The sequence below is a fragment of the Pinus tabuliformis genome, chromosome 7, assembly GCF_031772625.1.
Source record: "Pinus tabuliformis cultivar Carrire ecotype Pingquan chromosome 7, CPIR1, whole genome shotgun sequence".
NCBI classification, from domain to species: domain Eukaryota; kingdom Viridiplantae; phylum Streptophyta; class Pinopsida; order Pinales; family Pinaceae; genus Pinus; species Pinus tabuliformis.
Window position 1 is genome coordinate 715,714,184 of NC_142293.1, and position 26,673 is coordinate 715,740,856.

The 26,673-nt window shown below is 39.7% G+C and overlaps 1 protein-coding gene across 2 annotated transcripts in view; it reads left to right on the forward strand.

Moving 5' to 3' along the window:
* LOC149249527 (ribokinase-like) overlaps positions 1 to 26,673 on the forward strand; it is a 92,640-nt gene that overhangs the window by 22,949 nt on the left and 43,018 nt on the right. For both annotated transcript variants that reach the window (XM_089458736.1, XM_089458735.1), the window contains exon 2: positions 5,768 to 6,055. In XM_089458736.1, the coding sequence (XP_089314862.1) occupies positions 5,768 to 6,055 (288 nt within the window). The remainder of the gene's footprint in view (positions 1 to 5,767; positions 6,056 to 26,673) is intronic.

The window sequence follows — 26,673 nt, forward strand, 5'->3', positions numbered from 1 at the left end:
CCTATGAATGGTAATGAGTACACCTCTTGTTGATAGGATACTACCTGGATGGTAGTGCCCGTATTCACAAGGTAGTGAAAGGGCTTATCTATATATATATATATATATATATCCCATGTCCACCTTGGAGTGGAAATCAAAGAGAAGTGAAGAGAAGGCATTGGGTGCTTGCTAGATTGGCAACCAATCCGGTGTGTGTACATGGTTAAAGTGAAGAGAAGGCACTGGGTGCTTGCCAGATTGGCAACCACTCTGGTGTGTGTACGAGGTCAAAGTGAAGAGAAGGCACTGGGTGCTTACGAGATTAGCAACCAATCTGGTGTGTGTACGTGGTCAAAGTGAAAAGAAGGCACTGGGTGCTTGCCAGATTGGCAACCAATTTGGTGTGTGTATGTGGTCAAAGCAAAGAGAAGGCATTGGGTGCTAGCCAGATGGGTTACCGATCCAGTATGTGTAAAGGAAGTAGCAAGGGCCAAATCAAGATAAGTATCAATATTTCATGGATTTTGAAATTTTTGCTTTATAAATCTAAATTCAATATTCTAATTTATGATGGCTTGGGTTATGAGCTAACCTGGTTTGGCTATGATAGGAATTAAAGGAGAATTCCAATCCACCTCATGAATAAGGTGCTATTCAGGAAGGTATGATATTGCCCAGTTTGTGTGGATGGACTTAGACGCAAAGATAAATAATTGCAGTTGAAAGATATTAGAGTGTGCAATGGCACTTTGATTAAATATTTCAAGAATGGGGCCATTGTGATACACTAACACGAATGATGTCAATTGATTACCATGAAGCATGCTATGAACCGTATAATTGTGAAAACGTGAGACTGCCTTGGTTGTGGACTCTTCCACTGTGAGGAAGCCTTGCCAAAGGATGGATCACCCGAGGGACTGAGAAGCAAAGAAGGGGATGCCTGAACTTGGAAGGTGAGTGACTGCATGGAGAGGGGGTAACCGGATTGCTTGGGGGACTGAGAAGCAGAGAAGGGAAGGCCAGAAAATAAATTGGGTTTCCCGGTCATGAGAATAGCTAATTGGAATTAGAAGCACATTTGGATTGTATTGGGAAGCAATGAGCTGGGAACTGTTCGCTGATGGAACAGGAGTGCAAGGAAAAGTAGTGCTGGACATTGGAGGCATACTTCCCTCTAGAACCAAGGAAAGGATCCAAGCTAGATTTGGTGCAATAAGACACGGGGCAATTGCAAAAGAGCCACATGATCTAATTAAAACTTCTCTCTTAAAATTGTTGAGTTGCTGGGCAAGCAACTGTGAATGTGTGACATGGAAATAAATGTAAATACTGTATGGAGCTCTACATATAAAGCTCCATGAAAACAATATGTGTTTATTTTGTTTATTGTGGTTTCATATGAGTAGAAGAACACCGAGGGCGGTGTTCCCTCAAGGGGGAGGGGTTCGCAACAACCCCAACCCGAGTTCCTCAAGAAAATGCAATGTGAATATTTTCACATGAAGTATTAAAAATGGGCTGAGTCAAGGGACACAAATTCTAGAGCTGAGGAGGTTGCTTGCTTGGGACAATCAAGGTTTCCTTGTGCAGGAAGTTTGAACTGTTTTGACAGTCACTAAAGGCTGGTTGGTGTGCCTTAATGGACTGGTTTCCTGAAGTTAATGGGACTGCAAGAGAAGCATGCAGACCATGTTACCTTGGAGAACACTCACAAGGCAGGGAGGATAGAAATTAATGGGATTGGCTGCATTGACAGCTATGACAGTGGCAGTCAAACCTTGCATAGGAGAAGGAGAAGAAGGCAGTTCGACCTCATTGGGGGGGGGGGACTTCACTTAGACACTCATTCATTCAACCATAGGGGATCCTAACATTCATGCTATCATTTATACAACACTAGAGCAAGGGAGAAGGAGAGTTGGTCTCTCACGCAGAAGATCAGGATGGGAAAAGGATTGGTTCATTCATTCATTGTCTTCAGCAATAGAGGAGTGGATTTCTTTCTGGTTGGAAGGGGTCTGGAAGAAAACACTTCAGGGGAGGAGGATTTTCCTCTCGAGCCCCCATGATCCAGAGGGTGGAGATGGTTTTTATTAGAAATTTCTGAGGACTGTGGTGGAGGAAACACTCCTGGTGGATTTCCTTGAAGTTTTTAAAAGGACCACTGTTGCTTATTGATTGGTTTTGGGTTCCAGAGTTCCTGTATTGTGGGTGGAACCTCAGTGTCTACGTGCACTAGTTGTGCTACAACTCAGTTGTGGAGAGAGGTGGTAGAATCTCTGGTTCCTGGTTCATCTGTGAGCTGTGTTTGATTCCTAAGTAGTACACCCTTAGAGTCTGGAATCTGGCTCGAGGGTGAGAGTTGCACGTGAGCTTGGATGCAACTGTCTATGGTTGGGTGGAGAGTCCTTGTCCCTATCTCAGTTGCCTAGGATATTAAGATAAGTTCTCTCCTTGTATATTTGTGATATTAATGAATGTACATGTGTGTGCTTTGATTGATAAAACTAAATCTGCATGGATTGCTTGAATAATGTGTGGTTTACTGTTGCAGACTAAAGAGAATAAGATTCTATTAACTAGCCTCTAAGACTGTGATTTTGCTTTAAAGGCTTGTATATATATATATATATATATATATATATATATATATATATATGTATATATGTATATATATATATATATATATGTATATATATATATATATATATATATATATATAGTCAACAATGCTATAAGGCATTGAGTGTTTATAACCATGCAAGTAGTGTGAGTAAAGCATTGGTAAAGGCATCATAATCCTCGTGATTTGATTAAAACACTTAAGTTATTATCAAACTGAGATTATAGAGGCGCTGACCGCAACGGGTTTGTGGGAGAACAACCTCCATAATTTTGTGAAACCCGTCCTTTTGCATTCGTATCACTTTGGTCTTGAGTTTAAACACACACACACATAGACATATATATGTGTGTGTGTGTGTGTGTGTATTCATACATGTTTATTATGGTGGGGCATTGTGAGCATATATATATTTAAAGATATATAATATATATGTATTTATATATACACATCATAGTGGCGGGACCGAGATGACATGTCATGGAGGATTAGTCCTTGGAAGCCAGAGAAGCACATGCTATAGGAGCATTGGGAATGATGACGCTGAGATAACGTGTCCCGGAGGCCCCATTTTGAAGGTGCAAGCGGAGCATGCTGGTGAATTGCCAGGAATGATGGGGTTGGGATGATGTGTCCTGGAGGTCCCACTCCGAGGGCACGAAGAGGAATAGGCGTGAAAGTGTGGGGATGAAGCGCCGGGGTGACGTGGGGAATCGATGCGATGTGGAATGGCGCCATGGCATGGTGGAGTCAATTGGGAGGGTCCTATGCACTGATTAATTATGGGGGATCATCGCCGAAGATTGACGGTTTTCTTACCCCCCTGGGGTGATGTCAGCGGAGAGGGGAGCCTTTGTGCACACCATTGATCTAGTTGTTGGGATCAATGGCCGAGATCTTGGCGGACCCCTCCACCCCCCCTTGTGATGTCAGCGCAGGGGCAACCCCCCTCGCAAACCGTCAATCTCCCTGATCGACAATGGACATCAGACCTGAGGAGTGCTTGGTGGGGTCCATAGAGTAGGGCAACGTGGCAAATTCTATTGGTGCCAGAGACTAGTGGATGGTAGGACCACTGATGTGCCAAAGCGGAGCAACGTGGCCGACTTATATCGGCCGAGGGATGAGGTTGGGAGAATGGGTCCCATTTTCATTGTTATGCACCACTAGAGGTTTCGCCGGAACCGGAAATCACCTTCGAGGGGTGCCTATGGCGGATTTGGGAAATGGGGTTTGACCCGCCGAAATAACCGTGCGCTGTTGATTTGTCGATCGGTGGTTTCCTCTTACTGCCATTCTGTGGGGTGACCTCCCTTGTAAACTTCTTGCATGTTACCTTGCTAGAATCAACGTGTGATGGCTCCATCGTTGAATGTGCGGGGATCCGCTTGAAAACTTGCATGCCTTTTACGTGAGCAAGACCTCCAGAGCAAGTGACATGGCATACAATTATAGGCACTAGGTAATTAAAATTTAATTGTGGGGCCTAGCCCATGTGGGTGCCATAGCATCGGATAGGTCAATTTAACATAGGTATTCAGTAACATATATATGTAAACCAGAGGTGCCGAAACTAGGGTAAGGGGTCAACAAGCATTATATATATGTGTGTGTGTGCAAAAAGGGGGAAGCCAAGACTTAATTTATAACTCAAACCCATACTCGGTAAGGGAATATGGTCATAAGTAAAAATAGCAAAAGACAAAAAATTATAACGAATCCCATTCTTCTGACAGCACAAGAGGAGTTGACTGTTGGATTAATAGTAGTAGTCACCCCCATGGGGTAAATTGGGTGTGGTTGTTACAGGATCAAATGCACCATATGCCCCTCTCCAAAGATGTTTGCATGAGATTGATGTCCGACATGCCAAGGACTGACTTACAATGTGTTCAAGCATGCTTTTCTGGAGATCCAAGAGTATTAACATGCCTGCCAAGACACCCGGCAACATGATCACCATCCCACTCCACCATATTAATGTCTACATTTAAAATCCAATCAGTAGTTAGGAGGATTAGATATCCATTTCCATAATTGGATTATGCTACCAGAGTCATCAGGGGCATAAACTGAACTCAACTCCCATATAGTCTGTCCCAGCAATAATGTGATCCAGAAAGTGAAGACAGAAACCAGTAATCTTAACCTCCCGCAAAAACAAAACATTAGGCATTAAAGTTGAGATGAAGCTATGGATATGACTACGCTGTTTATCTCCCATATTGACTTGCAAATTCCATGATACGAGTGAAATTCATGGACATACTGTATCAAGTCCCTCCTCAAGGACTTGAAAATTGTTGGTATCCACATTGCTTATCCTAAGAAATTCACCAGGGTCCAGGAGGGGTGCTGGGTGTAAGTTTAGAAGGTTGATGACAGCATTCCTGTCCCGTCAGAGAATGTTTAGTCAATTCAGTCATTTCCAAGAGTCAAGACCATGGGTACCTATTCAAGATTGGAGGAAGGAGAAACCCTTAGTTTATTTTGGTCAGGTCCGGAAACAATAGAATCAACCTATGTATTAGTGTCTTGGCTGTGGACACTAGGTGAGTTGCTACCCACCTGATGTTGTGTAACTGTGGTACTCAGTTTGTGTCTTTTAATGGATGACTCTACTTGCCGTTCGTTTGCCAACAGTGGTTTGTCCATCCTCTTCATTCCTGGGGTCATGAAAGTCAGAACTTACTAACAGATCAAATCCTGCTTCTCAAGTCTACACACCTTTCCACTTGTCGGGCTTCTGAGCTGCTTTAAAAGGACAGTCTTTAATCAAATGGGCAGGGGAAATGTTTCTGGAGCCTTCATATTGTATTACTTCTAATTATTGAAATAATAAGCACAATTCCGCCCTAAAAGCATGGTTGTGCTTATCTGTTCAGTAATTTAAAACGAATAAGCATAATGCATGCATTTTCCAAGAAAATCAAATTGAAAATATAAAAGGTCTCTTTAATTTTGGTTGACTGGATATCAATAAATTGTGTTTTCCTTTTCTTGAAGAAAAATGTATGAGTGGATTCTTATGGTCCCTTATGTCTCAAATAAGAAGATAAAACAAGCATACGAAAAAGGAACAGACAAGAGCTTCACTTCTTGAGTTGATACTAGTTTAATTTCTTGATTCTTACTAATATTTTGTCTCCACCCAAGCAGGTAGGAAAAGACGCACATGGATCACTTGTGAAGGATGCATTAAGCTCTTGTGGTGTCCGGATTGACTACTTAAACACGGTTTCAGATCCTACAGGCCATGCTGTTGTCCTGCTGCAACCTGGTGGAAAAAACTCTATTATTGTTGTTGGAGGTGCTAATGTTTCATGGCCAATTTTAGAAGATGGTATGAATTGTCTCTCCGCCAATGCTCAGCAAATAATCCGTGAAGCAGGCATTGTGCTTTTGCAAAGGGAAGTTCCGGACAGTTTGAATCTTGAAGTTGCAAAGGTGAGGGTTTGGAATCTTCATTTTCAATGACATTAGAGGCACTGTTTGCCTTAATGCTATTTGAAGTTGTTGCCTATTAATTGAAAAGGTAAAATTCATATATTTTATTAGTTGCAAAAGAGGAAAGTGATATTTAAAAAGTTTCTCATGTTCAATATTTAGAAAAGGAAATTAAATTATAAATAAAGTGTAATGTGTATTTCCTGCGAAGAAAGTTCATGGCTGTGAGGCAGTGCAACCATTGAGTACACGGGCTCAAACTTGACAACGGAAGAGATAATGTCATCGTGTATCGATGACGCCATAATTCCTGAGGGATGCAGACAATTCGCGGATGAGTAGTTGAAGCTTCTGGAATCCTGCAAAGAGCATTTCAAGTTAGCTAGCTTGTAGACAGAAGCTCACGATCTGCATAATGGGATTAAAAATGTTGTGAATGGTTTAGAAATGGATGCCCAATAGAGACGTCGATTAGGGCAATATGTGATAAGTAATGTAGTGACAAACCCCTGCCAAGAGAGTGATTTGCACCAGACAAAACATTGAAGACATGTTAACAGCAGTGATGCTGAATAACACCTGATAAAGAGACGAAGCAAAAAACAAATATTCGACGTTCTCTCACAGTAGCACTGGCATGACGAGATCTGGTGGGGTAGAACTGAATCTGTTTTGAAGATTGATGCCTGATATTTATTAGAACATAAATGCCTAAAATGGATTGACGCCTGCCCGATACCTGTAATTTATAAACAACGAATCTGAGGAGGAGATTAATGCCTTGCCATTGCAGACATGTGGAAAGAAGACACCCACACTGGAGAATCCTGTACATAATTTGCAGATTAAAGAAATGCAGTTGGTGTATAGGAGAGTTCAATATAAAAGTTGAAATAGTAAGCTTTATTTATGCTGGCCAAGTTAAATATATTTGTAAAGAAAAATTCTGTTGTATATTGAAATGTTTGTCACAAATTTTCAAGGTTGAATAGTTAGACAAACTTTATCCATGTAAAAGGGAATCACAAAATCTCATCCAAAATCTCATCAAATTTGTCTTAGAATACCTGTAAAAGCTTTTTAGTTTAAACCGTATCATGTTTTGTTCAGGGAAAGTCAGATACAGAGGAAAATGGAGGTTGCAACCAAGGCTGTTGGGAGCAAAAGCGAAGCAGGAGGACGACTGGAATGTGCCAATTTTCAAAAGCTTGTGGGAGTAGAGCATTCCAGGGGTATTTGTTTTTATATTTAATATATATATATATTAATATTTTGATGCACAAAAAAAAAACATTCAGAATATAGAATTAGCTGCAGAAAATATGAAAACCTACTACTAACTATTGGATTAATGATGATCATTAAAACATCAACCATTTAATACACATATGACATCAACAGTCTTGCAGTTATAACATCGTCATCCAATGATTAACCATAACATCAATGTTCAAGTTTCAACAGATAACATTTGTTATCAACAACCTGTAACAGATAACACCAACCATGAAATGAAACAGAGCATCATATTCACAACCAAAGAGTTGTAATATGAAGTTAACAGTTCAAAGTTCAAACTTAAACTGCTATATAATGTTTAGAAAATAGGCCATAATAAAGACAAAGGATTCTAAATTCTAGAAACTAGATTCTAAAATGAAAAATACAGAATTATACTATCTGCTTTTCCTGCGATCCAGGAACAAGGACTAGGAGTAGGTGGAAGTGGTCGTGGAACACAAACAGGAGCTACATGGGCCCCATGCAGCGTTGGAGGTTGTACATCTGGAAACCTTCTAGTGCTGACAATGGTGGTGGATAAGATGGCATCTCTATAGTCCCATTAGCCCATCTCTATAGGGCTGCGTGATCAACATCATGAGTCCCATTAGCCAAAGGTTCAGCCTCGAAATTCTCTAAAGCTATGGCTGCATCCTCCAAATTTGTCTTTGTATTCTCATCCCAAATCATAGATTTGACTGAGATAGAGAGGGAAATGAAGGTTGCAACCAAGATTGTTGGCAGCAAAAGCAAAGTGGGAGTAGGAAGTGCCAATTTTCAAAAGCTTCTTGGAACAGAGCAATTTTTTTGGTTTTTTTTTTTAATGATATATATATATATATATATATATATATATTTTGATGCATATATATTAAAAAAAAGCACACAAAATGTGCAATTGGTGGAAAAAAACTACGAAAACATAGATTTAACTACTGGGTTAATGATAATCCTTAAAGCACCAACCATTCTATACACATATAATATCAATCATCTAGTAGTTAGTGTTGATTTTTCATGATCTTCTAATTTGATAATTACTTTCCTATGATTTCTTAATCCATTAATCTTAAGTCATTAAGCAATTACACATAGATGTCAGGCCAAGAGGTAACTCCTCAATGCAAATTGTGTTTCTTCATTAAGATTGCTCATGGTTATATACAAGGAGGGAGAAACTCTTGGGCTTCACCTCCCCGTGTCTCTTCATTTTCCTATTCTCCATTATTTACAAATGTTCACCCAATCCCAGTGATTAGGTGTCAACATTCCAACCCTTAATCTGAAGTGTTGTTGGTGAGTCCAAGCATCGTTTTGAATCTTTCAAACTTTTCTCCTCCAAGCGCTTTGGTGAAGATGTCTGCAATCTGCTCATTAGTGGAACAATGGTGTAGATGGATTGTCTTGGCCTCAACATGATGTCGAATCAGATGGTATTTGTATTGATGTGCTTCGTTCGATCATGGAACTTTGGGTTCTTGGCCAACTTTATTGCAGAGGTGTTGTCAATCATGAGTGGAGTTGAATGTACTTGTTTTACCTGCAAATCTTCCAGAATTTTCTTGAGCCACACAATTTCTTTTGTTGCCTCAACTGCTGCCACATATTCTGCCTCTGTTGTGGAATCTGCTGGAACTGATTGTTTGCGTGATCTCCAGGAGACAACTCTTGATCCAAGACTCATAGCATAACCTGAAGTAGATACCCCAGTTTCTTTGTCTCCATCGAAGTCTGAATCGGAGTATCCAATCAAGCTGAAGTCACCCACCTGCGTATACTTGAGTCCAAAGTCTTGGGTTCCCTTAAAGTACTTTAGAACTCTTTTTGCGCAGACCGATGTCCCTCACAAAGCTTTTGCATAAACCTGGAGAGGATTCCAACAACAAATGAAATATCCGATCTGGTATTAGTTAGGTAGTTGAGACTTCCTACAAGCTATCTATACCTTGTTGCATCCTCAAATTCTTTTCTTTCAATGGATGTGAGCTTTAAGTTCTCTACCATTGAAGTAGTCAAAGGATTGCACTCAACCATGCCAAACTTGTTTAACAGATCTCCAATGTACTTCTTTTGAGAGAGAAATATATACTTCGGATGTTGAGTTACTTCAATACCAAGATAGTAGTGAACATAGCCCAAGTCAGTCATTTCAAAACCTTTCCTCAATTCCTTCTTTATGGATGCAATGTAGCTCTCATTGTTCCTTGTCATCAAAAGATCATCTACATATACCCCAAGATATAGAACCGTTTTGCCAACTTTCTTGACAAACAAAGTTGCATCATCAAAATCATAATTTTTGAAGTTGAGTTTCAGAAGATGCTCAGTTAACTTTTCATACCAGGCTCGCGGTGCTTGCTTGAGGCCATACAAGGATTTCACAAGTTTACATACTTTATGTTCATGTCCCTTCACAACAAATCCTTCTGGCTGGGACACAAAAACACATTCGTTCAGATCTCCATTCAAGAAAGCTGTTTTTACCAGTGTTGCGAAAATCGCGATAATATCGGAAAATCGCGATTTTTTGAGTTTGGCGATATTATCGCCCGATTTTTACCTTAATTTTTTTGTTTTGTTTTTCTTTATTTTAAATTCTCTCGATTTTTTGATGAGGAGGATCAACAAGAGGAGGAGGTGACACAACCTACCCAGGCTACCCCTGTCACTAGTAGAGGATGTGGTCTATCTCCTGTAGCTCCTAGTTCTTTAGCTTCTAGAGCATAACAGAGTCCATTGCCAACTCCACCGACATCTACATCTAGAGGGAAAGGGAAAGCTATTGCATTTTCTCGCAAGAGGGGCAGAGGAAATCAATAGTATTAGACTTTACTTATTTGGTTCATTTCATTGTATATGACATTATGACTCATGATATGAGATACATTATTATATTTTTTGTTGATATTTTGAGGCTGAGTTGGGACTCAGGAGTCAGGACTTACTATTCAGGACATGATTCGCTGTTATGTGTGATGTAGCACTAGAAATGATATTACACATCTTAGATATTAGTTCTTTTATCATATTTATGTGTCAACGTATTTATTTTATGTCGTAGATGCTTTAGATATTAAAAAAATTGGGAAAAAATGAATATTTTTGTATTTTACGATTTTTTCCCGATTTTTTCCCTTGTCGATAATATCCCGATAACGATAACTGCAAGATTGGTTTTTACATCCATTTGATTGATTTTCCAATCGTTCTGAGCTGCTAAGGCAAAGAGTGTCCGAATGGTAGTCCATTTTGTTGTGGGGGCAAAAGTCTCCTCATAATCGACCCCTTCCTTCTGTGAAAAACCTTTTGCCACAAGCCTAGCTTTGTGCTTGTCAAGTGAGCCATCAGCTTTATACTTGTTCTTGTAGACCCACTTGCAGCCAATTGGTCTAGTTTCCAATGGAGGATCAACCAGCTTCCAAGTGCCATTCTTTATCAAGGCATCATACTCTTGCATCGCCTCTTTCCATTCATCATGAGAAGCAACTTCTTTGAAGGAAGTTGGTTCAAAATTTGTAGACAAAGTCGGTTCACAATCATAAGAAACATCCATATCAATAGGTGAATCAGAATCATCTACATCACCTCCATTTTGCCTGGTTGAATTTCTTGTTCCTGTCTTTCCAACCTCATCAGGATGAACACTTTCAAGTGTCTTTTTCAGCCATTTTGGGGGACCTTTCTCAGATGGTCCAGGCTGCTCAGTTGACTGAGTTGGGATTGAATCAAGATTGAGTCTCCCACTTTTGTCAATCGCATCACTCAAGGTATCATCAGTGGTTGGAGCTTCATGGGGGGGAGAGAGTGCTTCAAAAGAAGATTCCATAGATTGATCCAGTATAGGAATCCCCCCTTCAAGATTTAGAATTTGATTATCAAATTCTTGAAACGATTTTGCATGTTCAAATCTATCCAAGCGATCAAGCTACTGCTCAACAACATTGTCAACTTTGGAAGATTCAAGAAAGATTACATCTCTAGATACAACAAACTTTTTATTAACTTCATCATAGAGACGGTATGCTTTGGAGGTATTTGAATACCCCAAGAAGATACACTTACGACTCCTTGTGCCAAGTTTGTTTCTTTGTACCTTTGGTATCAAGGCATAATAGGTGGAACCAAAGAACCTGAGATGCTTTTCCGAAGGAATGTGGCCATACCACATTTCATAAGGACTCTTGTTTCTAACAACATTAGATGGATATCTATTCTTTACATATACAACACAGAACTGCATTAGCCCAAAACATCAATTTTACATTCTTGAAAAACATCATGGAACGTACCATATTTAAGATTGTTCTATTCATTCTTTCAGCTACTCCGTTCTGTGGGGGATTATAAGGCACAGTTGTTTGATGTTTGATCCCATGCTAGCGAAGATAGTTTTCAAATTCATTTGAACTTTATTCTTTTCCATTATCAGTGCAAATAGAGCCAATATGAGATTGTGCATCATTTTCAATCCATGTATGAAAGTTCTTGAATGTTCGAAAAGCATCAGATTTGTTCTTCAATAAATAAACCCAACACATTCTAGTGTAGTCATCAATAAATGTCATCATATTTTTATTTCCATTTGCAGAAGGAATTGGCATTGGACCACATAAATATGAATGAATGAGTTCAAGTTTTCTATGTGCTCTGGAATGTGAATCATGAAAAGACCGTTTGCTATGCTTTCCTAGAATACAAGCATCACATTGCTTAAGTTTCCTAGGAATTGTAGGCAAACTAGTAACACCATTTTTCTTCAACAAGCGAAGGCTGTCATAGTTCAAGTGTCCAAATATAGCATGCCATAAAAGAATTGATGGAAATGTACCTTCATCATAATGAGAATTGTATGAGAAATTTAGTGCACAAGCAAAGGTACTTTGCAGCTTTAGAAGTCTTTCTTCTTCTATCCCCGTCATGAAAAGTGAGTGATCTGATGCTTTTCTGACCTCAACCTTGCCATCAAACATATGAATGGAGTGTCCTTGCTGGCGGATGTGGACCAAGGACAAGAAGTTTCTCCTCAGTTGTGGGAGATATAAAACATCATGCAAAAGAAAGTCTGGAAGACCAGGCAATTTGAGCCTGATTGTGCCAAGCCTTGATGGCTTGAGTTTTGATTTGTCTGCAAAGTATACTGCTCCATCAACATTATCAGTGAATTCTTCAAAAAAATCTCTTCTAAAAGTCATGTGGCAAGTTGCTCCTGAATCAAGCAACCAATCATTTTTCCAAGAAGCAAGTGAAACATTAAACAAGTCTTCATTTACTCCAATATTACAATGTGCCACAACATAATGAGCAGATTCGGGTGCTTTATCTTTCTCTTTGTCATTGGTTTTACCTTTGCCTTGATTTCTTTCCTGCTCAATTCTGTCCCAAGGCAACTTGCATGTGGATGCATCATGTGATCCATCTCTATTGCAACATATGCAATGAAGATCAAACTTTTCTTCTTGAGAGTGTCTGCCCCCCTGCCTTTGAAATTTCTTCTTCCTCTTCATCTTCCACCACCTCTTCATCTAGAAGAATCTTGAGCATGATCCTTCTCCCTATGAGCAAGACACACAACTTCTTCAGAAGACTAAGGAGCTGTCTTTTTCCCAAAAGCCTTCTCTCTCTCAGCAAACTTTTTCACAAGGGAGTCAACAGTAATCTCTGAGGTATCCATTTGCTTGCAATGACTCAAGGTAATTTGAATAAGTGGGATAAAGCGACTTGACAAAAGCTATAAGAGGAACGTCTAGTTGAACATTAGTGACTTCGATATCATGCATAATAGATCTTACTTTTGATGCTAAAGCAAGAGGATCATCATTTTTCAATCCCAGACTGAACAATTTAATCATCAATTGGACAACTTCAAGTTCAGAGTGTGAGCCATAGAGTTCCTTCAACTTCTGTAAGGCTTCAAAAGCATTTGAAAATGGTGAAATATGACGACTCACCTCTTCATTTACATACGCTGCAATCAATGCATAGGCCTTGCTGTTCTTGTTTTCCCAAATGGGGAATTCCTTGTCTGAGGTAGGCTTTGCAGGTTCATTATCTCCTTCTCCGACACAAACTCCTTTCCACAACTCATTGAAAATGAGAGTGTGTTTTATCTTTCTTGACCATTCGGGATAGTTCTCTTTTCCCGAGAGAACTACTCCAAAAATAGATATCAATGAATGCATTTTAAATGTGTGTACTGTAAAAAAATGTACTTCTACTGGCAAAAATGCACTTCTGGTGGTAATATGTGTAAAAAAATACAATTCTGGTTTACATTTATGACAAAAGTATTATTTGGGGAAGATGTTATATGGGGAGGGGGTAAATGGGGGGCGGTGTATATGTTGATTTATGGTAGCATCAGACGTGCTCTAAGCCTCAAAATTTGCAGGGAGGCTAGGACACGTGTATTCTAGAATACCCATAAATCGTTTTGGGAAATTCTACCTGGAGAAGGTTTTATTAAAAGAATTAACTATTTTTAATGGAGGCCTAAGTCTAAACTTAGGAAATTAAAATAATTAAAGGGTATTAATTAAACTGGGGGTCTAACTTCTAGAAGAAGACAAAGATCATGCCAAAATGATCTGAACCATTGATTAGAATATAATCTGGGCTGTTGATTGATCAACGAGAGGATTATAAGAAGAGGTTTGATGGTCATCTGGAAAACACATCGAGTAAGAGATCAAGACATCGATTTCTAAAGAGAGCAACACAATAGTTGCCGGAGAAGTGATCAAGGTGATTTCTTGTAGTGAGCAGCGAAGATAGTTTCTGGTTGGAGAGTTTCCTAATTCGGGGATACATTGCAGAGAAGGCAGAGAGAGATCCAGAAGAGGCAGTGCAGAGCCATGCTGAGCAACGTAGGGCCACGCACAGGCAGCGTAGAGCCTGAGAGGAGATCCAAAATTTGCTGGAGAATCGAGTTCCAGAGCCAGAAGTCGGGGCGTGAGACTGGGAGGGCAGAGAGTCGAAGTTCCAGAGGTAAATCGATCAGCCAAAGGAGTGACGCAGTGCCCAGAAGCTGTGACGCAGAGCAGCACAGTGATTGCGCAGAAACTGCACAGAGGCAGCTAGGGGCTAGCTGTTCAGTGGCTAGATCAGTGCTGGATCACTAGTGATAGTGTGAAGTATATCTCACTCATCTCTCTGTCAGTCAGATTCTCTGTATTTGATAGCCAGTGAGGCATCCAAAGATTGTATTAAAAAATTACTGCGTAATAATACAAACCCTCAGTTGTTGCACCGGTTTTCCCACATTGGGTTTTTTCTGGGGACATTGGTCCAAAAATAATGGTGTCACTTGTGTGTTATTTATTTCTTGCTCAGATTCTTGTTTCCGCATACTATTTAAAATTGTGAAGGCTGCAGTTGTATTTACTTCGATATTTACCATAGAACACAGTAAATAACGTGCATGGATTAATAAGTAGAAGAAGTAATATCAGTTTGTTGCAGTAGTGATTTGGGCATTCTTGATTTTTCACATGGTATCATAGCACAGGTGAAGCAAGGGAGCAGACTGGAATAGCCCAACATTGAAGAGAAGAAGGGAGATTGAAGTGCTGCGTAGGCAACAGATCGAATCCCCATAGGGATTGCGCAATCCAAGCTAGGAGGGCAAGATTCTCAAGGAAGATCTCTCTCTGAGTGAGTCGACGGAGAGATAAGATTTTCAGATCAAGATTTGTCAATGGCAAAAGGAGCAACACAGCAAAAGCTTCAACGCAAAGCAATTTCTGGTGAGACGCAGTTTTCTGCAGCAGTTGCTGGGGCAGAAAAACGTTCGAAGAAGGAAGGAAACACAATTTGAGGGAATTTCTTCCTCCGAGAATTCCTAGTCAGGGAGTCAGGGAATTCGATTTCTCATTTGCGGAGCAGCAATAGAAAGGAGCAGATCTACTAACTCCAGCAGGGAGTGCGTAGGCCAACCTAGTAGCTGCGCAGAGGAGAAGAGGAGGAATTCGAAAATTTTGCAGAGATGGCCATGGATGGGCAGGATCCATGGCAGAGCAACAAATTAGATCCAGTTGCTGAAAATTTCTCACATGGATCAATATCCTTGCTACGGGAGCCCAACAGAATCAGTAGCAGGAGGATCACAATGTTAGCAGACATAGCTAGTCCTTCAAATGATAGTTGCATAACTAGTTGTAGTCAGTTTTCGGAAGACAGTTGCAGAACTAGTTGCAGTGACACTGGCAATGTGAATTGCCCAGTTGCAGTATGCATTGCAGGTGCAGTTCCAACTTCCCAGCGCAGAGCTTCGTAGTCCAGTTTCAAATGCACGAGGATTGTGTGAGTTGCTAGGAGGGAGTAGAGAGATTTCATATAGGGAGATAGAGACTCAGAGAGAGTCTAGCTTCAAAGGGAGTAGCCCTATGGAGGCTAGTACTTATGGATCTGGAGAGATCAGACTCATTATTGCAGTAGTTGCAGCAGCAGTGCAGAAGCATCAACAGAGCAGTAGCATCCACAATATGAGTATATCATATTTTGCCATGTTGGGAGCCATATCTCCAGGGGAGAGGTGGGGTGATCTAGTACTGTAGTTTGAAAGAACTACAGATGGGTAGGATCCTTGAGGAGTCCACCTCTTGGATCAACACCTTGCTATGGGATCCCATATTAGAAGTAGCAAGATGGACTGGGTCAGTTGATGCAGAGGACTGTCAGAGTGACAGTTGCAGTGGCTAGGAGCGCCAGAGTCTGAACATCGCAAAGCTAGTGTTGGAAGCAGTGCAGTTGGTACAGAGAAGAGTTAGCAACAACACAGTGGCTTCAGTGACAACGTAGAGACTAGCAGTAGTCAGAACTCTAGCAACAGAACACCTTTGGTTCAGTATTTTGGATGCTTTTCCATTGTTGTTGAAGCAACAACAACAATTGGAGAGGGTTGCAGTGCAGATGTAGAGTTGGCAGTGGCAGGGTCAGCAACAGCACAAATGCAACATTTGTGCAGTAGTTGGTGGGCAGTGATGTCAGACATCAGCAGTGCAAAGGGAGATGTTACAAAGCAGAGTGATGCTTCAACAGATTGCATTACTAGAGCACATTCCTCGCTAAGAGTGAGTGTTGATTTCTGGTAGCATCGAATGTGCTCTAAGCCTCAAAATTTGCAGGGAGGCTAGGACACATGCATTCTAGAATACCTAGAAATTGTTTTGGGAAATTCCACCCAGAGAAGGTTTTATTAAAATAATTAATTATTTTTAATGGAGGTCTAAGTCTAAACTTGGGAAATTAAAATAATTAAAGGGTTTTAATTAAACTGGGGGTGTAACTTCTAGAAGAAGACGAGGATCAAGCCAAAATGATCTGAGTCATTGATTAGAATCTAATTTGAGCCGTTGATTGATCAACGAGAGAATTATAAGAAGAGGCTTGATGGGCATTTGGAAAACACATCGAGTAAGAGATCAAGAGATCGATTTCTGAAGAGAGCAGCGCAATAGTTGCCGGAGAAGTGATCGAGGTGATTTCTAGAGGGGCAGAGATAGTTTTTGGTTGGAGAGTTTCCTGATCTGGGGATACATCACAGAGAAGGCAGAGAGAGATCCAGGAGAGGCAGCGCAGAGCCACGTTGGGCAGCGTAGGGCCATGCAGAGCCAGCGCAGAGCCTGAGAGGAGATCCAAAATTTGCAGGAAAATTGAGTTCCAGAGCCAGAAGCCGGGGTGTGAGACTGGGAGGGCAAAAAGTCGAAGCAAGGTTTTGTGGGAGTGGGAGTGAAAACGGGGAGCGGGAGCAGGAGCGACATTTTCAGAAGCTCCTGGTTTGGGAGCGATTACGAGAGTGTTTTTTATATATAATATATATATATATATATATATATATATATATATATATATATATATATATATTATTTTGATGCATATATGTCAACAAAAGCATGTAGAATGATGAATTTGATATAAAAAACATAAAAACACATAGATTGAACCATATAACAACGATCATCTAGAAGCTGTGTTGCATGGGTACCCGCACTCGGGGGTGGGGTTCTCGAACCCGTCCCGAGTTCCCGCACCCAAGTACCGGATTCGGGTACAGGTTCTTCCTAGACGAACCCAGAAGAACCGGGTTCTTCAAAAAAAAAAAATTGGGTTCTTTTCCTTTAATGGGTTCTTGGGTTCTTCGGGTGCTTGGGTTCTTCGGGTTGGGTTCTTTGGGTTCTTCGGGTTCTTTGGGTTCTTCATAAAAAAAACTATATTAAAAATTTAATTTTCAAATAATTTTTTTTTATTGAAATTTAAAAAATAACTTATAACAAAGGTAAAACTTATAACAAAACCTAAAAAACCCTAAATCAATTCTTGTAAATCAATTTGGAATGAAACATTCTTCCACGGTCCTTACCATCAAACCTTGTGTTGCACGGGTACCCGCACTCGGTTTTTTAAGTTTTTTACAAGTCTTGTTTTTTAAGAATTCTTGTAAATCAATTTGGAATGAAACATTCATTCCCGAGCCAAATAACCATCAAATTATAAACTGTAAATGCACACATACAGGTTCAGACATTTTCGGTCAAATAGAAAGTAGGATTGAGACCAGCCATAAGCTGTAATCAGCTGATGTTGTTAAATGGCGAAGGGCTATTTGGGATAATGGCTAAATTAAGTATCAAAATCTGCCAATTTCTCACAGCATTCTGATAACATCATGTTAAGATTAAAACTAGGAAAATATGCCTAAATCATATATGGTCTCTACAGACTTGTACACCAAGTAATCTCTAAAAACTGCGAAGATGTTTTATTTTTAGATAATTATTATTCAGGCAGAGCTTCGCACTCAAAGACAAACTATCCCTCAAGCCATCAGATGGCTGCTGTGCATTTTATTTGGAAACAAAGACTGATAAGCGTGTTTTGTGGAAGGGTAAGGCTGCCACTGTTTTTTGGATTGCTTTACCACAGAGCACACCATGCATGGGGCAGGTGGATGATTAGACATCAAGAAAATTCTAGACCACTATCAGGTTGAGAAGAATCTCCTATGAAAAAATTGTGTTTTTATATGGGAGAGACTAAACATTCAAAGCAAAGTTACAAGCTCAAGCTCCAGCCAGAATGAGCAATTTCAATAAGGAGAGAAGCTGTCTTGAAATTAGAGCAGGAGGCAGAAATGCTAACACTCCTTGGCTGTGTAGGAGGAAGGGTCTGTACGACCACAACCTGATTCATTGATAGGCATCCTTGCAAATGAACCTAAGCTGCATAGTTATTTTAAAACCTGTGTGTGACAAAATCTGTCCCAAGTTTCACCAAAATAGCTGAGTCTAGCATTTATCCTAGTATGTATTTTGAATTTTCAGTTTTAGTAGTAGCCTTGAGCTCTCTCACATAGCTGTCACAGTGTCATGGTTACATGGAAAAGATTCAAAAGAACAGTGTTTTGGTGATAAATTTTGAAATTTCAATGTCAATGTTGAATGTTCAATGATGTGCACGTTTAAATGATTATTATTAAAGTTTTCTTGTTTAAAGTTGAAAAAATATACAAATTCAAATTTCATATATATTATTAATTATAAATTTATAATTTATAAAATATAATTATTAAAATTTAATATTATTATATTACCCGACGAACCCACGCACCCTGTTTCCAAAAATGCCGTCCCCGTCCCCGTCCCCGCACCCACGTTTCCTGGCAACATAGTCTAGAAGCTATAATCTTCATCAACCACGTCCACAAGTTAGTAACATAGTAACATACAACATATTGAGTCTCATGATTCATCAATCTTAAAGTTTCAAGCTTTCAAAATTCAATATATAACATCTATCATCATTGATCACCAAAGTTGTACTTGTAAGCTAAGTGTAACCATTACAACAAATAATATCTAACATGAAATGAAATGTTATAAAATGAAATGAAATGAAACAACTTCCAACTTTCACGAAGCATCATATCCATAATTCATTACTAATGAGTTATAATTGCCAACTTCAAATTTCAAACTTATTGTCATATATTGTTTAAAAAAAATATCATAATAAATATGAAAGAGCCAATAGTTATAAAAACTACTAGAAACTAGAAAAGACAAGTAAATCTATTATCTATTGCTAATGCTTGGGCCTCTTGCTGCCACGAGAAATGTCTAATTTTTTAGTCTTGTTGGAAAATTAGGATCTTTGTCATTAATATCACCCTATAAGCATTAATATCCAGAGGTATGTTTGTCATTACCTCTGGATCTGTATAGGGATCTTTGTCATTAATATCACCCTCTAAGCATTAACATAAGATAGAAAAAGCATATCATGTCAAGTCAAGATTTTGTTTGAGTGATGCGTACATTTTTAGGAGGGTCATGATAGAGGAGCTCAACAACCAATGTCACTAACATCAAGGTACATAGAGGGATTGGTGCTCTTGATTAAATACAAGTTCCATACCCTAATACATGTCAAAATCCAATGGAAACATTGCAATCCTCCCAATCCTGAAATCTTGAAAAACTGATAAGTCTGTTGGATTTTGAATGAAATCTAAAATTCTACTTTCTCCATATGAAATCTAATGAGGTCGGAACCACTCTCAAACATCCTGAGTCATTCATGGTAATATTAAAAATTTAAGTAAAAGGATGAAAATGAAGATTAAGGAGAATGTCACTTTTACTTTAAGAATTTAACATTACCATGAATCACATATAAATACTAGGGCCATAGGCTTGATCATTAGGCTGCCCCACTCAAAACTTATTTGTTTCTTTGAAAAAAATTGCATTTGGAATATTATTGCAATTTTTTTTTTTTTGCAAAAAAGACCAAACGCTCCCGAAAAACCACGGAGCTTTTTTTTTTGCCGGGAGCGCGCTCTTGAAATCGCTCCCAAAGAGGGAGAGATTTCGGGATTCAAGAGCGATTTTGGGAGCTCACTCCCGACTAGCTCCTTAGTCGCTCTCGCTTGGAGCATGAATTGGGAGCAACGGCATGGGGGGGGTGCTCCCCTGCAACCCTGAGTCGAAGTTCAAGAGGCATAATTGATCAGCTAAAGGAGTGAGGCAGTCCCCAAACGCTGTGACGCAGAGCAGCGCAGTGATTGCACAAAAACTGCACGGAGGCAGCTAGGGGCTAGCCATTTAGTGGCTGGATTAGTGCTGGATCACCAGTGATAGTGTGAAGTATATCTCACTCATCTCTCTGTCAATCAGATTCTCTGTATTGGATAGCCAGCAAGGCATCCAAAGATTGTATTCAGAAATTACTGCTTAATAATACAAACCCTCAATTGCTGCACCGATTTTCCCACATTGGGTTTTTCCTGGGACATTGGTCCAAAAATAATGGTGTCACTTGTGTGTTATTTATTTCTTGCTCACATTCTTGTTTCCGCATACCATTTAAAATTGTGAAGGCTGCAGTTGTATTACTTCAATATTTACAGTAGAACACAATAAATAACTTGCATGGATTGATAAGTAGGAGAAGTAATATCAGTTTGTTGCAGTAGTGATTCAGGGATTCTTGAATTTTCATAGTATATGGGGGAGGGGTTTTATATGGACAAGTCAACGTATATGGGGGACAGTATTAACCCATGTAGACAGCGTATGTATTAACGGTGGGACGGTATTAACCAGTGTAGACAACGTATGTATTAATGGTGGGATGATATTAACCTGTGTAGACAGTGTATGTATTAATGGTGGGATGTTATTAACCCGTGTAGACAATGTATGTATTAATGGTGGGACGTATTGACCGGGGGGTGTTATTGTAATGATCGGGGTAGAGGAGTGTAGCCGGAGAGGTGGGAGTGGTATGCAGTGGACAAGAGCGAGTTCCACTGTCGGAAGCTTAAGCTATCTGTGCATCAATCGAGTAACAATTTGGTCAGTGACCCCTTTGGGAAGATGAATTGCAAACCGAGCGACTGGAATTGTTCCTCGTGATACCAAGCTGAGTGGTATGGAGAGCGATATTCAGAGGCGTTCAACCGGGAGTATTTAATTGTGAAATGTAACTGTGTGATATAACTATGGTAATATTGTTGTGTGGAGACACCAACGAGGACAACGACCATGCTATGTATTACAACAAAGGCATGCAAGGAGATGGTGGTATGGTGGCAATGTTATGGAGGAGTCAGTAGGTATGCAGTGGGTGCCAGGGATACCAAATCGATATAGAAAAAATATTACAACAGAAGTAAATAAAAATATTGAGATGCATGGGGGGACCAGTCCGCTACTACCTGCAATATGAATATGCACCTCCATTCGACTGTTCTCACCGCACGACTTCAATTCACCACAACACCTCCAGTCGATGCAGATTTGTTTACAAAAATTCTTCAACAAAGAATGCAAGGGACAAAGGATAATTACACAACAGTGATTAAAATGACTATAGGGACAGTATAGCCGAGAGCGACAAAGAATAGAGGGACATAATATGGCAGAAAATTGACAGGAGTTACAACATAAAAGCTAATTTTGGGAGCTGGCTTTGATACCATGTCAGGCCAGGAGTAACTCCTTAATGCAAATTGTGTTTCTTCATTAAGATTGCTCATGGTTATATACAAGGAGGGAGAGACTCTTTGGCTTCACCTCCTAGTGTCTCTTCATTTTCTATTCTCCATTATTTACTATTTACATTATTTACAAATGTTCACCCAATCCCAATGATTAGGTGTCAACAATAGAAGATCTCAACAATAATACAATAATGACAATATGATCATAAAGAGACAACCAAACACAAGAGATACAAAATTTTACCCTGGGAAAACCCTAACTAGGGAAAAACCCAACAATCTTTTCTTAGGAGAAATTGGTCAATTCAACAAAGTACAATTTGAGTCTTGCAAAATACATACAGAACAACAACTCTTTGGCTAGCCTTTCTGGCCTTTTCTCAACCCTAAGATAATTCGGTCTTTCTCCCAGGCTTCAAAGGTCTCTAGGTCCTTCCCTTTCTGGCTTGTGACCTACATCTTGAGGCCTTGGTTGGTCTCCTTAATATCTTAGTCCTGAACATCAACCTAAGGCCTTATGACCTCTTTCTAGGGCGTCGGCTTCGTAGAATAGACCTGATGGATCTATAACTCAGTTAGATAGAACAAAGCTTCGGTCTTCTCTTCTTCAATTGTAGATTGAGAATATCTTCATGTTTTTCCCTTTCCTCGTCCAACAGAGAAGTACACACAACTTCCTTTTATGCATAGAAATATAACTCGTTCCTTCAACCTGATCTGCGGCTTTCTTTCCTTGTGATTCCTCCCGAAGATTATGTCTCAAATGAGAAGGGCTAATGCCCTTTTTATAGTGTTCTAAGGTGCCCCAAGAGGTGGGTCATAAAGTTACGCTGACTTGACTTTTGGGGGCAATATTAAAATTCAAAAAAAATAATTTTCCCTCCAATTTTTTGTGCCGACTTGAGATTTAAATTTGAATTTCCTTTCCTTTTATTTTGTGGGCTAATGTAGCTGGGGAATACCTCCAGCAACTACCCAAAATTCAACACTCCCTCTTAGCTAGGGAGGTATTCTCCTTGACTTCCTCAAATGTATATTTTGTTGATTTTTTTTGCATCCCGATTCCCAAGAAAAGATTGAATGAGCCAACTATGTTGATGATGTATCCATCCACTTCATGTGGAAAGCATCTTGCATCAACATCATGCAAAGAGATCTAGTCGCCCACTAGCCACATACACTTTGCAAATGGATCTAGTCACTCACTAGCCAAAACCCTTTGGAAATATGGTTAGAACCTTCTAATAGGGATCAACAAGACTAGTCCTGGGTCACTAGCTCAACAAGTCGTCACTTGGAGCCATGTCAGAAACCCCCAAGCAATGGTGAAACCTTGTGCCCATTTACAATTCCCACATGTCATCACATTCTATTGAATGGAAAAACACTTGCCTAATGCTATAAGGCACTCACTCAATCCACTAGCGAAATAACCCTTGGCAATATGGTCACGTAACCCCTAATTGAGGGAGCACTCCTAGTCTTGATGCTCACTGGGCCAATCTCCCTAGCCACATTACATGGCTCTTGGTCAATACCATTAACCTAGGGAGAATCTCCACCCCTTGATGCCACAACATCGACACTCCCTTTAACCAAGGGAAGCATTCTCAACCACTCCAAGCTTGTCCCTGAAGTATACAAACTTTAGCCTAAAATAGAGGCTTTGTGAGAATGTCAACAACCTGCTCGTCCATAGAAATGCATTGGAGGCTCACTACTCCCTTCTGTACAGAGGTACCATGTGGTTCAACCTGTCATCACAATCGTCTCCTGCGTCGGATCAAACAATTCTGCGAGTAGCTTCCAAAGCCATACTACTTCACAACTCACTAAACTAGCTGCAATATACTCTGCCTCTGCAGTGTTGAGTGCAACAAATGTCTGCTTCCTGCTCATCTAGGATATCATAGCAGAACCCAAACTAAAACAACATCCTGATTATTGAATGGTGTTGTCATTGATGTCAACCCTGAAATTTGACTTTGACTAAAAACCTGTCATTGATGTCAAACTTTTAATGAACACTCTTATATTTGTTTGAATTACATCAAGTTGGAAGCTCCACTGTTGGACGGTTGAAAACCCTAGTTCTAGGGTTTGGGTTCTCTGGACTAAGGATGTACACTGAACTTGTTTAAGGTTTTTGAAGAAGCAAATCACTGAGTTTTCCTTGACAACCCTCGTCAATGGATTTTCCTTGTCGAGTTGATTCCAGTGGTATGTGGCACGCCCCGAGAGGCCTCCCGGTTTGAGAGATATTCACGTTTGAAGTTGAAGACCCCAGTTTTGGGGCAAAAACCCCACAGGGTGTCCATAGGGTGGTGATGTGTCAATACTCCATTGGCTAGCACATTAATTTACATCAAGGGTGTTGGGCCTTCCCTAAATTTAAGGATTAACTTATCTCTTGAAGGCCTTAAAGATTATTTTACATTTCTTTCAAGAGGTCTTGGTCTTTAAGAAAACTATAATCTAATCCAAAAGGGTTGTGGGATTACTCTAAAAAATAAAAAATAAATTGAAAATTAATACATTTACCTTCCTAAGTCTCTCCAATGGTAGTCTATTAGAAGCCCCCTCACTCATGGAAATCTATAAAAGGACACCCGAATTATCACCCATTGTATGAACTAGAATGGATATCTTTTGATTCGATTTCAATCTAAAATAGAAACTTGACCCTGTGATGACATTGCAAATTTAACGGGTGGATAGAAATTTTCTGAACAATGAAGGTGCATTTGGGTTCAGGGTCTTATCATTTTGTTTTTTGTTTTGGATTTGGGGATTCGCTCTTATTGCAGGTTGAAGACAGAAAGTTTTTTGTTTGCACCTTTTGATGGCTTGTTAATTCTATTACAGAAAGGTGTTTCGGCCCTCATTAGGGCAACCTTCTCTGAGATTCGGTTGGGATTAGATACCTGGAATAATCCTAAGAAACTCGATAACTGTAGATAAGACAAGAAGGTCTGCTTATGTTTGGTTTTGGGTCATCATTTCAATAATAAATCATTATAGCACTTGGCTCTTCTAGGATATCCTTCAGTGCAAGAAAATTAGCGAGATTTTGTTGAGGTCTGTCTCTAGACCTTGAAAGGACCGAGCTCCAAAATCATGTTGGGTTGAACTATAGGCCAACAATTACACTTAGGTCTAGGGCATCGAACTTAAGGTCTGTTCATATGGCGTAATCTGAAATTGCAGTATAAAACTCTCCATCTCTGTGACACCTGTGACCTATCAAAACTACTCTTGTGACTTGTGAAAGCCATACTTCTCTGAATTTTGTCCATACATATACTCTACCATTGTGGACTTGTTAGTTCTTGGTCTCTGGTATATAGGCTGCAGATTTCCCATATAAAGATCTAAGCCACACTTCTCTGAATTCTGTCCATACATATAAACACATATGCCCTCATCAACAGTTCTATACAGTGGTTTGATATCACAACCTGAAGTCTCTTGAAAAAACATCCTGTATGTGAAGAAGTCTGTAGTTGGGGGCAGCTCATATCTTCAAAAATTACTGGAAGGATCAAATGCACAAAGCCAATGATTGATTTCTAATTTTGTTGTTGTATGACAACTTGACTTGACAGTATAACAGTAATAACAGTATGTGCTTGATATAGTAGCGTGTGTGAACATGACTATGACTTAGCAAAAATAATGACTTAACAACAACAGTGATCTTATATATATATACAACAGTGACCTTTGTTATGTAGCCAGTGACCTTTAGATCTGGAAGTGACCTTAACTTGATATACACAATAGTGACTCTTTGACTATAGGATGGTTCAAGTCTTAAACATCTCGAAGCTTTCTTGCTGTACAAATTCCGAGCATCAGAAGTAACAAGTTCCAGAATTATATATATTATATATACATATTCTTTAGTGATTGCCAACAATGCCCTTGTTGAGAAGTTTGTTTGCAACATGGTCTTGTAATTGATGCATCTATAACACAAGAAGAAATATGATGATTTGAAGTTACATGGCATTGACTTTAAAGTGAAGCTTGTTGTACATCAGTAATTTTAATGAAAGATATTGGCAGTCCTCTTGTAACATTGACTTGGTTGTTTTGAGATAGTATGTATCAATGATATATCATAGACATTGAAAATAATGCCATGTGAGACAATAGTCTATGACTTGTTACAGTAATTGAGATCTTGTTGCAACAAGAAATGATATTCATGTTGATTTTGTAATGCATATTGAGAACTGTGACAGTGCCTACGGTTTAAGACAACAAGGAGTTTGCATGCTTTTGTTGCAACAATTGGAGTTTGGGCATAGGATAGATTGGAGACATCTAGGACTGAGTCTCAATACCAGCGGCATATTGATTGACACAACTTCCGTCACCGGAACATTGACCATTGCAGGGCTGACTGATAAAGAGATCAGATTGATTACTTATCGCAAAGCAGTGAACTTGTTGAAGTTTTGGTACAACTAGGGTTTGATATGCAGTTTGTGCAGTGGCTTGATTTGGCATTGTGATTTGAGCAGAGTCAGGTTTGGTGAATAAGTGTTTGAAGTAAAGCGGTTAGGCTGAGTAGTGAGGTTGCTGGCACTTGACACAATGATATACATACCAAGTAGAGTAGTAGAACCTTCATTTTGAGCGTAGGCGGATCCAGTGTGAAAATTGTGAAATATGGTCCGCTTGCTGATTAGGGTGGCAAAGTGGTGCAAGGAAGGTGATTGGAGTCACCTTCAGGTTGGAGCCTAAGAACACTTCAGGGTGGTAGGGTGGTGTTAGGGCAGGTTGGAGCCTACATAGGGCATTGAGTGTTCATCTAGTTGCAGCTGGTACA